The 14,604-nt window shown below is 41.5% G+C and overlaps 1 protein-coding gene across 3 annotated transcripts in view; it reads right to left on the bottom strand.

Moving 5' to 3' along the window:
• Positions 1 to 14,604, bottom strand: part of LOC128694492 (BRCA2-interacting transcriptional repressor EMSY) — a 97,307-nt gene that overhangs the window by 18,936 nt on the left and 63,767 nt on the right. For all 3 annotated transcript variants that reach the window (XR_011393671.1, XM_070097912.1, XM_070097913.1), the window contains exons 16-17: positions 3,414 to 3,755; positions 1,377 to 1,489 (exon numbers count right to left, since the gene is read on the bottom strand). Coding sequence is in view for 2 of the 3 variants with exons in the window: in XM_070097912.1 (XP_069954013.1) it covers positions 1,377 to 1,489; positions 3,414 to 3,755 (455 nt within the window). In the remaining variant the exon portion in view is untranslated. The remainder of the gene's footprint in view (positions 1 to 1,376; positions 1,490 to 3,413; positions 3,756 to 14,604) is intronic.

The raw sequence follows: 14,604 nt of genomic DNA, 5'->3' as shown, positions 1-14,604 counted from the left end.
AAAAAATAATTTTTATTTTTTTTTAAATTCTTTGACACTGAGAGCAAGTTTGTGAGCAAGGGTCTCGACAGTGAAAGGGCTAACTCTTTGACTGTTTTTGTCGTAAATATACATCTTACGAGCCAGTGTTTTTGACGTATTAATACGCCAAAACTCTAGCAGCTTCAAATCAAGTGGGAGAAAGCTGGTAGGCCCACATGTGAAAGAATGGGTCTGTGTAGTCAGTGTGCACAGCATAAAAAAAATCCTGCAGCACACAATGCATGAGAAAAAAAAACTCCGACCGTGTTTTTGGATTTAAATGCAGACCTTAAGGTGTATTTTTGTATAGTATATATGATTGTAGTCTCGTTTTCTTGGTCTCATTTGATAGAATGGAAGACATATTACAGAAATAGAGATGATTTTGATTAGTTTCATGATGAAAAGGACATTGAAATTGAGCTCAAAGTAGCAGAAATGTTCGATTTTTGCTGATGTTCAAAAGTAAACAAATGACGTCACCATCCAATATGTGTCCAACTGGCCAGTCTGATATGCAATTACGAATGGGCTGACATTATTTATACAACTATTACAATAATGCAGTATTCTGCATAATGGTAAATCTTTCTATTTTTTTTGTGAGAGTAAAAATGCAAAATAGAAAACAAGAGTAATATAAGAGGGGCCTGGAGATATGACTAATGAACAGAGAAAATGTTATTTTAGTGCCAGGAATGTCTGCATTGTTTAATATGGACCCATTCTGAAACTGGCATCTTTTTTAATTTGCGTGAAATTGGCCGAATTGCCAATTTCTGACCAGTTTATTGGGTAGTTGAAATTGGTAAATGGGCTATTTCTTGTATTCAATCGACAGAACAAATGAAGTTCTAAAGAAATAGCTATGAGTTTGATCGACTGGAACAATGGAATTGGCCAAAAAATAGGGCGCAAAGTGGGCCAAAATGCTGATGCGTATATATTGCCATGATCGCTAACTTCGCAAGAGCGTAATTCCATAATTTTTCCATCAAATTTTGTACTTTTGGTGTCATTACCATCATGAAAAGATTCTCTATCATTTCACAAGAATTTTTTCTTTTTTTTCAAATATTTTGCGACAGTAAGACACTTCAGGATTTGGAGTCTCGACAGTCAAAGGGTTAAAGAGGAATGGGAATGTTGCAGATCAAGGTGTCATTTGAACTGTGATGTCTGCACACTTCTGGCAAGATAACTATTGAATGAATGATGGTGAATGAATTACATTTTATGGATCAACTTGCCTTAGTGGAAGATGACCATATGATTATGAAGCATTTTTAAGAACTTGATTTTGCAAGATAACAAATGTTATACCCTTAAATACCAGCAACTAGGAACTTCCTTACCCCTCCATGTTCGCCAATGTCACCTGGAGAATCTAATAATTCTATCCCAGCCTGGCGAAGAAGATTTCTAGCAGATTCTTTGTCTCCACGGCCTAAAATTTCCACTGCCTCCTCTGAAAAGGTTTTAGTAATATCAGGAAAGAGTTATATAACAAATTCATGGCAGAATAATCAGTCTTGATCAAGGTTTCTTTCATCCTAAAGATAAATTACTTCATAAAAATTCCTGGACACTCATCTAGACGTGTGTTTCTTTGGACAACTTAACCCTTAAACTGTCCAAACGTAGATCTATGTTCACATGCATAACACTCTGAACGTAGATCTACGTTTTTTTTTTTTACATGAGAAAGCATGTAAAATAGAAAGTTCGGAGCGCTACGCACGTGAACGCAGACCTACGTTTGGACAGTTTAAGGGTTAATAAACTTCAAAATTCACAAACTTGCCTTGCCTTTTACTCATACATTTGTCTTTTTCTGACCACTTCTAGCAATAATATAAAGTATTTCAGAAATTGCAAATCCTCCTCAAACTACAGGAGTCAAATTTAAATTTCAAAATTCAAATGTTTCATTTGTAAAAAAAATTACACATTTCGATACAGGATGGTACAATATAGTATGCATAATGCAGATACCATAAAAAACTTTACAAAGCACATTCTACACTTACCAAAACATTCTTTACTTGTATATGCTTTAATTTCACTTGTGTTTGTTCTTCTCATTCCCCGCAACCCATATAACTTTTCTTATTTCCAATTAATGACTTGGTATTGCCCAACACTAAGAATTTTCTTCCTTTACACAAGTTTCTTTAACAATGTGTATTGCACTCCCAAATTTTCTCATCCCCTATTTTTTATTCTCCATATTTAAGGAGCTTTATACACAAAAGTCCCCTCTTTAGTTACCCTTTGTATGGACCCATATCAAATCCTACAAAATAGTAACAATTATTTTGGCATAATCTGTATTCATTAAAAGAAGATGCCAATTTTTTTTTTTTTCCCAACAAGTTGGCCGTCTCCCACCGAGGCAGGGTGACCCAAAAAAGAAAGAAAATCTCCAAAAAGAAAATGCTTTCATCATCATTCAACACTTTCACCACACTCACACATAATCACTGTTTTTGCAGAGGTTCTCAGAATACAACAGTTTAGAAGCATATACGTATAAAGATACACAACACATCTAAAACATTTAGAGCACCTTTACATCTTTAGTGTTCTAAACTAAATTCCCCAGAGTTCCTTACAGTGCCCTGTGGCCTACTGGCAAAGGCTCTCGCTTCACATGGTGAGGGGTCTGGGTTCAATTCCCGGCAAAGGGGTAGAAACAATGGGCAGGTTTCCTTTCATCGGTTGTCCACGTTCACCCATCAGTAAAATGGGTACCTGAGTGTTAGTTGACTGGTGTGGGTTGCATCCTGGGACAAAACTGACCTAATTTGCCCAAAATGCTCTGCATAACAACCAGCTTTCTATGTAGTAGTATGTCATTAATGTCAGCTAGGCCTGTATACCTTGTACATGTACTTGTAGAAATAAAGATATTATTATTATTATTATTATAAAAATTTTAATTCTCTATTCTCCACCACTATTCTTCAGTGTGTAATCATTTCAGTGGCAAGATACAGAAATTATATTTTATTAAATTTATCGATGAACAGAACCCATTACCTCATTACCTCCTAAACTAAGATGCTGCATGAGCCCCTATGGGTTTAGTGCTTCCCATGAATATAATAATAATCCAAAAATATGAAATAAACTAGCCCAGTGAAATACGAGTACATATCGATTTCTTATGAGCAAGCAAGACAGCAAAAATCATGACAACACCCGGTCAAATGATTCACAAACCAGAAAATTGGTTACAGAACTGTCCATCATTATTACAATCACAGCAAAACAATGTGACCACTATCCACCCCAATCACCATTACCAGCCACCTGTTTATCTCCTACTAGCCCATTGAATCGAGAGTTTACTAATTATAATATACCTACACAAGTGTATTCACCCTTACCTAGCATTTGCATTTGTCCCTCAGGTAAGCTGTGGCCAGGAGAGTCTTCGCCTTCTAGCCCTAAATTGAGCCATTCTCCTTCACCATCTACAGCACAGCCACTACTGCTGCCTCCACTGCCTCCTGTACTAGCACTACCCTCACTACTATTACCACCACTACTGTTGCCACCACTACTGTTGGTGGTAGGAATGGTAACAGTGGTAGAGGACGTAGTCGTGTTAGTCATTATATTTGCCAGTGTGGTGGTAGACGTATTGGCGGCAGTGGTGGTTGTACTGGCTGTTGTAGATATACTGCTTGTGCAGGTGCCACTGTTTGTTGCTGATAATGATGACTCCCCTGGAATAAATTACCTTTACAAAAAACATGAAAGGCAGTGGTAAACATGTCATTATGACTGGATGAAACCTTGAAAATGAACACTCCTCTCAAAAACTAACATATAAAGATGCAAGGCTTCCTGTGAACCTTAGATAAGCCTTACTTAGTACATTTCAATCTCGTAGACAGGTGCCCACAACACTTTAAAGTGGCGTGATGAATATCTGCCTTAAAGCTAATTATCGTATTTAGCAATGGATGCGTTTTCAAACGAGAGGGCTTTTGAAATCACTTATATGAAATGTTCTTCTCATTTCATGAGCCAAAATTTTTTTATGCACTCCCTAATTTGGTGTTTCAACTTAACTTCTGATCTCCTTTGCTTACCCTATACTTAGCCAATAATATAAATATTACTACATCTTTAAAGTGTCTGTTCCATCTCCCACCAATGTCTGACTTGAAAAAAAAAAAAAAAAAAAAATCCATCAATCATTCAATTACGTCTTGAAGAAATGTGCAAACATTACAATTCAGATGAACCTCCAAACAGCAACATCCTCACCCTTCCTCTAGAGTGGGGCATTATACTTCTCATCTCTGGGATTCAAGTCCAAGACATGAAATATCCTCAAGTCCCTCCATAAACATTACCCTACTCACACTTCAACAGCCAATCAAACACTAAAAACCATTCATTCTGATCACATATGCTCACTTTCACACTCACACACTCACACTCTCACTCACACACTCTCTCTCTCACACACACACACACACACACACACACACACACACACACTCACACTCACACACACACACACACACACACACACACACACACACACACACTCACACTCACACTCACACACACACACACACACACACACACACACACACACACACACACACACACACAATTCGAGAAAATGGAAGGAATAGATGAGATGGGAGAAAGAGACTATATAGCAGGTACACTTCAGTCTGGGGAACACAAAGTGGTCATTGCAGTGATGTATAATCCACCACAGAACTGCAGGAGGCCAAGAGAGGAATATGAAGAGAACAACAGAGCAATGGTGGACACACTTGCTGAGGTGGCAAGAAGAGCTCACTCCAGCAGAGCAAAGTTGCTGGTTATGGGGGATTTCAACCACAGGGAGATTGACTGGGAAAACCTGGAGCCACATGGGGGTCCCGAAACATGGAGAGCCAGGATGTTGGATGTGGTGCTGGAAAACCTCATGCACCAACATGTTAAGGACACTACCAGAGTGAGAGGGGAGGATGAACCAGCAAGATTGGACCTTGTGTTCACCCTGGGCAGCTCAGATATTGAGGACATCAAGTATGAGAGTCCCCTAGGAGCTAGCGACCACGTGGTTCTGTGCTTTGAATACATAGTAGAGCTGCAAGTGGAGAGAATAACAGGAGTTGAATGGGAAAAGCCTGACTATAAAAGAGGGGACTACATAGGGTTGAAGAACTTCCTGCGGGAGGTCCAGTGGGACAGAGAACTGGCCAGTAAATGAAATGATGGAATATGTAACAACAAAATGCAAGGAGGCAGTGGAAAGGTTTATTCCCAAGGGCAACAGTAACAACGGAAAGACCAGAACGAGCCCCTGGTTTACCCGACGGTGTAAGGAGGCAAAAACAAAATGCAATAGAGAATGGAAGAAGTACAGAAGGCAGAGAACACACGAAAACAGGGAGATCAGTCGCAGAGCCAGGAATGAGTACGCACAGGTAAGGAGGGAGGCCCAGCGACAGTATGAAAATGACATAGCATCGAGAATCAAGACTGACCCGAAACTGTTGTATAGCCACATCAGGAGGAAGACAACAGTCAAAGACCAGGTGATCAGATGAAGGACAGAAGGTGGAGAACTCACAAGAAATGATCAGGAGGTATGTGAGGAGCTGAACAGGAGATTTAAGGAAGTTTTTACAGTAGAGACAGGAAGGGCTGTGGGAAGACAGCACAGAAGGGAACATCAAGAGGGAATATACCAACAAGTGTTGGATGACATACGAACAACTGAGGAGGAGGTGAAGAAGCTCTTAAGTGACCTTGACACCTCAAAGGCGATGGGACCGAACAACATCTCCCCATGGGTCCTTAGAGAAGGAGCAGAGATGCTGTGCGTGCCTCTAACCACAATCTTCAACACATCCCTTGAAACTGGGCAACTACCTGAGAAATGGAAGACAGCTAATGTAGTCCCCATATTTAAGAAAGGAAACAGAAACGAGGCACTAAACTACAGACCTATGTCTCTGACATGTATTGTGTGCAAAGTCATGGAGAAGATTATCAGGAGGAGAGTGGTCGAACACCTGGAAAGGAACAAGATTATAAATGAAAACCAGCATGGGTTCATGGAAGGCAAATCTTGTATCACAAACCTCCTGGAGTTTTATGACAAGGTAACAGAAGTAAGACACGAGAGAGAGGGGTGGGTAGATTGCGTTTTCCTAGACTGCAGGAAGGCCTTTGACACAGTTCCCCACAAGAGATTAGTGCAGAAGCAGGAGGATCAGGCGCACGTAAAAGGGAGGGCACTGCAATGGATAAGGGAATACCTGACAGGGAGGCAGCAACGAGTCATGGTACGTGAAGAGATATCACAGTGGGCGCCTGTTACGAGCGGGGTCCCACAGGGGTCAGTTCTAGGACCAGTGCTATTTTTGATATATGTGAACGACATGATGGAAGGAATAGACTCTGAAGTGTCCCTGTTCGCAGATGACATGAAGTTGATGAGAAGAATTAAATCGGACGAGGATGAGGCAGGACTGCAAAGAGACCTGGACAGGCTGGACATGTGGTCCAGCAACTGGCTTCTCGAATTCAATCCAGCCAAATGCAAAGTCATGAAGATTGGGGAGGGGCAAAGAAGACCGCAGACAGAGTATAGGCTAGGTGGACAAAGACTACAGACCTCACTCAGGGAGAAAGACCTTGGGGTGACCATAACACCGAGCACATCACCGGAGGCACACATCAACCAAATAACCGCTGCAGCATACGGGCGCCTGGCAAACCTGAGAATAGCGCTCCGATACCTTAATAAGGAATCGTTCAAGACACTGTACACTGTGTATGTTAGGCCCATACTGGAGTATGCAGCACCAGTCTGGAAACCACACCTGGTCAAGCACGTCAAGAAGTTAGAGAAAGTACAAAGGTTTGCAACAAGGCTAGTCCCAGAGCTCAAGGGAATGTCGTACGAGGAAAGGTTAAGGGAAATCGGACTGACGACACTGGAGGACAGAAGGGTCAGGGGAGACGTGATAACGACATACAAGATACTGCGGGGAATAGACAAGGTGGACAGAGATAGGATGTTCCAGAGAGGGGACACAGGGACAAAGGGTCACAACTGGAAGCTGAAGACTCAGACGAGTTACAGGGACGTTAGGAAGTATTTCTTCAGTCATAGAGTTGTCAGCAAGTGGAATAGCCTAGCAAGTGAAGTAGTGGAGGCAGGAACCATACATAGTTTTAAGAAGAGGTATGACAAAGCTCAGGAAGCAGAGAGAGAGAGGATCCAGTAGCGATCAGTGAAGAGTCTCGACCCCTGCAACCACAATTAGGCGAGTACAATTAGGTGAGTACACACACACGAGGAGCTCAACAGGAGATTTAAGGAAGTATTCACAGTGGAGACAGGAAGGACTCTGGGAAGACAGGACAGAGGGGGGACACCAACAGGGAATAGACCAACAGGTGCTGGATGATATGCACACAACTGAGGAGGAGGTGAAGAAGCTGCTAAGTGACCTTGATACATCAAAAGCAATGGGACCGGACAGCATCTCCCCATGGGTCCTCAGGGAGGGAGCAGATATACTGTGTGCCATTAACCACAATCTTCAACACATCCCTTGAAACTGGGAAACTACCTGAGGTATGGAAGGCCGCAAATGTAGTTCCCGTTTTTAAAAAAGGAGACAGAAAAGAGGCACTAAATTACAGACTAGTGTCACTGACCTGTATAGTATACAAAGCCAAGGAGAAGATTATCAGGAGGAGAGTGGTGGAGCACCTGGAACGGAGCAAGATTATAAACGATAACCAGCATGGATTAATGGAAGGCAAATCCTGTGTCACAAACCTCCTGGAGTTTTATGACAAAGTTACAGAAGTGCAACACGAGAGAGAGGGGTGGGTTGATTGCATTTTCTTGGACTGCAAGAAGGCCTTCGACACAGTTCCTCACAAGAGACTAGTGCAGAAACTAGAGGATCAGGCACGTATAACAGGAAGGGCACTGCAATGGACCAGAGAATACCTGACAGGGAGGCAACAACGAGTCATGGTACGGGATGAGGTATCACAGTGGGAACTTGTGACGAGTGGGGTCCCACAGGGGTCGGTCCTAGGACCAGTGCTATTTCTGGTATATGTGAATGACATGATGGAAGGGATAGACTCAGAGGTGTCCCTGTTTGCAGATGATGTGAAGTTAATGAGGAGAATTAAATCAGATGAGGACCAGGCAGGACTTCAAAGAGACCTGGACAGGCTGGACACGTGGTCCAGCAACTGGCTTCTTGAATTCAACCCTGGCAAGTGCAAAGTCATGAAGATCAGAGAAGGGCAAAGAAGACCGCAGACAGAGTATAGACTAGGTGGCCAAGGACTGCAAACCTCGCTCAAGGAGAAAGATCTTGGGGTGACCATAACACCGAGCATGTCTCCAGAGGCACACATCAACCAGATAACTACTGCAGCATACGGACGCCTGGCAAACCTGAGAATAGCGTTCTGATACCTAAGTAAGGAATCGTTCAAGACACTGTACACTGTGTACATCAGGCCCATACTGGAGTATGCAGCTCCAGTTTGGAACCCACACCTGGGCAAACACGTCAAGAAATTAGAGAAAGTGCAAAGGTTTGCAACAAGGCTAGTTCCGGAGCTCAGGGGGATGTCCTACGAAGAAAGGTTGAGGGAAATCAGACTGACGACATTGGAAGACAGGGGAGACATGATAACGACATACAAGATACTGCATGGAATAGATAAGGTAGACAGAGACAGATTGTTCCAGAGAGGGGACACAGAAACAAGGGGTCACAACTGGAAGCTGAAAACTCAGACGAGTCATAGGTATGTTAGGAAGTATTTCTTCAGTCATAGAGTCGTCAGGAAGTGGAATAGCCTAGCAAGTGATGTAGGGGAGGCAGGAACCATACATAGCTTTAAGACGAGGTATGACAAAGCTCTGGAAGCAGAGAGAGGACCTAGTAGCGATCAGTAAAGAGGCAGGGCCAGGAGCTGTATCTCGACCCCTGCAACCACAATTAGGTGTACACACACACACACACACACACACATATACACACGAGCTAGGACTCGACCCCTGCAACCTCAACTAGGTGAGTACACACACAAAATCATGGAGAAGATTATCAGAAGAGTGGTGGAGCACCTAGCAACGAATGAGCTTGTCAATGACGGCCAGCACAGTTTTAGGGACAGGAAATCCTGTGTCGCAAACCTACTGGAGTTCTGTGACAGAGTGACAACACTAAGGTAAGAGAGGGGTGGGTAGACTGCATTTTCTTGGATAGTAAGAAGGCATCTGACACAGTTCCATACAAGAGATTAGTGCAAAAGCTGGAGGACCAGGCAAGGATAACAGGGAAGGCACTGTATTACATCAGGGAATGAATACCTGTCAGGAAGATAACAGCGAATCATGGTACATGGCAAGGTGTCAGAGTGGACACCTGAGACAAGCAAGGATCCACAGGGGTCAGTCCTAGGACCAGTGCTGTTTCTGGTATTTGTGAACGACATGATAGAAGGAACAGACTCAGAAGTGTCCCTGTTTGCAGATGATGTGAAATTGATGAGAAGAATTCAATTGGACAAGGACCAGACAGAACTACAAAGGGGTCTGGACAGGCTGCAGGCCTGGTCCAGCAACTGGTTCCTGGAGTTTAACCCCACCAAGTGCAAAGTCATGAAGACTGGGGAAGGGCAAAGAAGACTTCAGATGGAATACGGTCTAGGGGGCCAGAGACTACAAACCTCACTCAAGGAAAAGGATCTTGGAGTTAGCACAATACCGGGCACATCTCCTGATGTGCACATCAACCAAATAACTGCTGCAGCATACGGGCACCTAGCAAACCTAAGAACAGCATTCCGACATCTTAATAAGGAATTGTTCAGGGCCCTATACACCTTGTACATTAGGCCTATAATGGAGTATGCAGCACCAGTTTGGAACCCACACCTAGCAAAGCATGTAAGGAAACTAGAGAATGTGCAAAGGCTTGCAACAAGATTAATCCCGGAGCTAAGGGGCATGTCCTACGAAGAGAGGTTAAGGGAAATCGACCTGACGACACTGGAGGACAGGAGAGAGATGGGGAATATGATAAAAACATTAAATACTGAGAGGAATTGACAAGATGGACAGAGACACAATGTTCCAGAGATGGGACACAGCAACAAGGGGTCACAGTTGGAAGTTGAAGACTCAGATGAATCACAGGGATTTTTTTTTTTTTCAACAAGTCAGCCGTCTCCCACCGAGGCAGGGTGACCCAAAAAGAAAGAAAATACCCAAAAAGAAAATACGTTCATTATCATTCAACACTTTCACCTCACTCACACATAATCACTGTTTTTGCAGAGGTGCCCAGAATACAACAATTTAGAAGTATATACATATAAAAATACACAATACATCCCTCCAAACTGCCAATATCCCAAACCCCTCCTTTAGAGTGCAGGCATTGTACTTCCCATTTCCAGGACTCAAGTCTGGTTATATAAAATAACCGGTTTCCCTGAATCCCTTCACTACATATTACCCTGCTCACACTCCAACAGATCGTCAGGTCCCAAATACCATTCGCCTCCATTCACTTCTATCTAACATGCTCACGCACGATTGCTGGAAGTCCAAACCCCTCGTTCACAACACCTCCTTTACCTCCTCCCTCCAACCTTTTCAAGGACGACCCCTACCCTGCCTTCCTTTCCCGACAGATTTATACACCCTCCATGTCATTCTACTTTGATCCATTCTCTCTAAATGACCAAACCACCTCAACAAACCCTCTTCAGCCCTCTGACTAATACTTTTATTAACTCCACACCTTCTCCTAATTTCCACACTCCGAATTTTCTACATAATATTTACATTACACATTGCCCTTAGATAGGGCATCTCCACTGCCTCCAACCGCCTCCTCGCTGCAGCATTTACAACCCAAGCTTCACACATATATAAGAGTGTTGGTACTACTACACTTTCATACATTCCCTTCTTTGCCTCCATAGATAACATTTTTTGCCTCCACATATACCTCAATGCACCACTCACCTTTTTTCCTTCATCAATTCTATGATTCATCTCATCCTTCAAAAATCCATCCGCCGACACGTCAACTCCCAAATATCTGAAAACATTCACTTCTTCCATACTCCTCCTCCCCAATTTGATATCCAATTTTTCTTTATCTAAATCATTTGACACCCTCATCACCTTACTCTTTTCTATGTTCACTTTCAACTTTCTACCTTCACACACACTCCCAAATTCGTCCACTAACCTTCACAATTTTTTTTAGAATCTCCCATAAGCACAGTATCATCAGCAAAAAGTAACTGTGTCACTTCCCATTTTGCATTTAATTCCTCATAATTTAATCCCACCCCTCTCCCGAACACCCTAGCATTTACTTCTTTTACAACCCCATCTATATATATATTAAACAACCATGGTGACATTACACATCCCTGTCTAAGACCTACTTTTACCGGGAAGTAGTCTCCCTCTCTTCTACACACCCTAACCTGAGCCTCACTATCCTCATAAAAACTCTTTACAGCATTTAGTAACTTTCCTCCTATTCCATAAACTTGCAACATCTGCCACATTGCTCCCCTATCCACTCTATCATATGCCTTTTCTAAATCCATAAATGCAATAAAAACTTCCCTACATTTATCTAAATACTGTTCACATATATGCTTCAATGAAAACACTTGATCTACACATCCCCTACCCACTCTGAAACCTCCTTGCTCATCCACAATTCTACATTCTGTCTTACCTCTAATTCTTTCAATAATAACCCTACTGTACACTTTTCCTGGTATACTCAGTAAACTTATTCCTCTATAATTTTTACAATCTCTTTTGTCCCCTTCCCTTTATATAAAGGGAATGTTAGGAAGTATTTCTTCAGTCACAGAGTTGTCAGGAAGTGGAATGGTCTGGGAAATGATGTAATGGAGGCAGGATCCATACACAGCTTTAAGAAGAGGTATGATGCTCATGGAGCAGGAAGAGTGACCTAGTAGGGACCAGTGAAGAGGCAAGGCCAAGAGCTGTGAATTAACTCCTTCAACCACAACTTGGTGAGTACAAGTAGGCGAGTGTACATGTACACACACACACATGTACACACAATTCTCTCTCACACTCTTGCTGGAAGCTCAAGCCTCGACTACTTAGAATAGCCTTCACCTCGGTTCCTCCAACACTTCAGGAATGACCCCTACACCTCTTTCCCTCCATCTTGGGTTTTTACACACTCTTTACCATCCTATTTTGCTTTATATTTTCTATATGGCCAAACCTCAACAACCCAAACTGTCACACAGTTTTCAAATTTCTGTGCTAATACTCCATATAACATTCACACCACAATTCTTCTTACACATGATAGCTCTACTGCATTCAGTCTCCTCCTCACTGTAATGTTAAAAACCATGCCTTCTACCCATATAACGTGTTGGTATCAATACATTCTGGTACGATACTAAATTCTGCCTCCTTCAGACTCTCCCAATAAAACTGGTTCACAGAGAGCTGTGACAATTTCTAATTAGCATAAGGTCCATCATCCTTCAATCTCAAACCTCTCCAACACCCTAGAATTCACATGTTGTACAATCTTATCTATAAACATACTGAACAACCATGGTGACATCACACTTCCCTGCCTGGTGTCCAAGACCTACTTTTACTGCAAAATAGTCCTCCTCTCACCTACATACAATACCTTAACCTGAGTTTTACTCTCTGTGAAAAGGGTTTTACTGTTGTAGTAACCTACTACCTATTCCATACACTGGCAACATCTACTACATTGCCCTATTTTACCAATATATTTCACTTCAAAACCATTTCTCTAACATACAGTAATTTCACGGAAACCTTGCATGGTACACTCATTTTAACATCATTTTCACATGTAATTCTACAATATTTCACTGTAGTACTATAATCACTGTAGTATTGTAATACTGTAAATTGTTAAAGGGCTTTAATAATCTGCAGAATTTAAGAATAAGCATTCTACTTCAAAAATACAAATCAAATACAGTTTCCCCTACTTACGAAGAGGTTCGGTTCCGAGCGGTGGTTCGTAAGTCCATTTGTTTGAGTCCAACATATGTACATATACAGTATACGTGAACACAGGAAAAATACATGCTGTACACTAGTAAACAAAACATGTGTTATAAATGAAATAAAGTTTATAATGTTTATAATAAAGTTTGCAAATATAAATTTAATAAAACAGATGGTGTTGGTATTATTGAAAGTTCGCAACATGAATGTTCGTATGTAGGGGAGTCTCTGTACATGAACTCTCAAAATAGTTAAACTGTTTCAGAGCAATATGTATATACAGTGGACCCCCAGTTTACAATATTATTTCATTCCAGAAGTATGTTCAGGTGCCATTACTGAATAAATTTGTTCCCATAAGGAATATTGTGAATTAGATTAGTCCATTTCAGACCCCCAGACATACACGTACAAACGCACTTACATAAATACACTTACATAATTGGTCGCATTGGGAGCTGATCGTAAAGCGGGGGTCCACTGTATATACTTAACATCACTGAAAACTCCATAGAAAGATGATGGCATTATTATAATTTTTAAAAACTGGAATACTCTACATAAAAATACAAATTTGAATATTAGCCCATGAAATCCATTCTTTTCCTTGGAAGTGTTAACATTCGTATTACTGTACCACAGGAAGTGTTCCAACTCTAGTGCTAATGTGGGCCTATAATGATAATAATACAACCAGAACTAAGCTCTAAACCCACAAGGGTCTATACGAGACCCAGAATCTCAGAGAAGAGAATGAAAGGGATCCAGAAAAACACTTAGTTTCTCCCAGAATATCTATTACCTTTCTCTACCAGCCCTCTACTATACTGTACGGCATTTTATTTCTCAGCCATGTATACAGTAGTCCCCCCGTATCCATGTGGGGTACGTTCCAAGACCTACCAGGGATACCCAAAACCAGGGATAGTAGCGAACCCTATATGTAAGTCATTTTTTTGTTTATATAAATACCTATGATAAAGTTTAATTGATATATTACGAACAATAAGTCAAGAATTAGTACTTTTTCACTGATGGGAAGCACTTTACAGCTTCTCTTAGGCTTTGAAGAACCGTCAGCATCACTACTTTTGCACTCTTGGGCCATTATTAAGCAAAATTGAGGGTTATTTTTGGGACACGGTAATCCGCAGATAATTGAAACCATGGTAACCAGACCTGCCGGATACAGGGGTCCTACTGTATTGGGATTGGGTGTATATTTGGATTGGGTGTATATTTGGCTTAGATATATATTTGGATTGGGCTGTAAGAGTTGTTTCTACTAAACAAAATTCACAGGGTTAATAAAGATATGGTGTGTATTTATTTCTTGACAGAAATGAATACAAATCTCTGCAAGGTATTATATGGCTTGCAATCAAATTTTGTATTTGTTACTACATTGTAACACACTATAATACAAAAAAAATTAAGAATAATTATTAGTAACTTATTAAATATCTTGGGGAACA

Source organism: Cherax quadricarinatus, chromosome 60 (genome assembly GCF_038502225.1).
Source record: "Cherax quadricarinatus isolate ZL_2023a chromosome 60, ASM3850222v1, whole genome shotgun sequence".
Taxonomy (NCBI): Eukaryota; Metazoa; Arthropoda; class Malacostraca; order Decapoda; family Parastacidae; genus Cherax; species Cherax quadricarinatus.
Note: the sequence above shows the minus strand (reverse complement) of the source record. Positions and strands in the feature narration are given on the sequence as shown.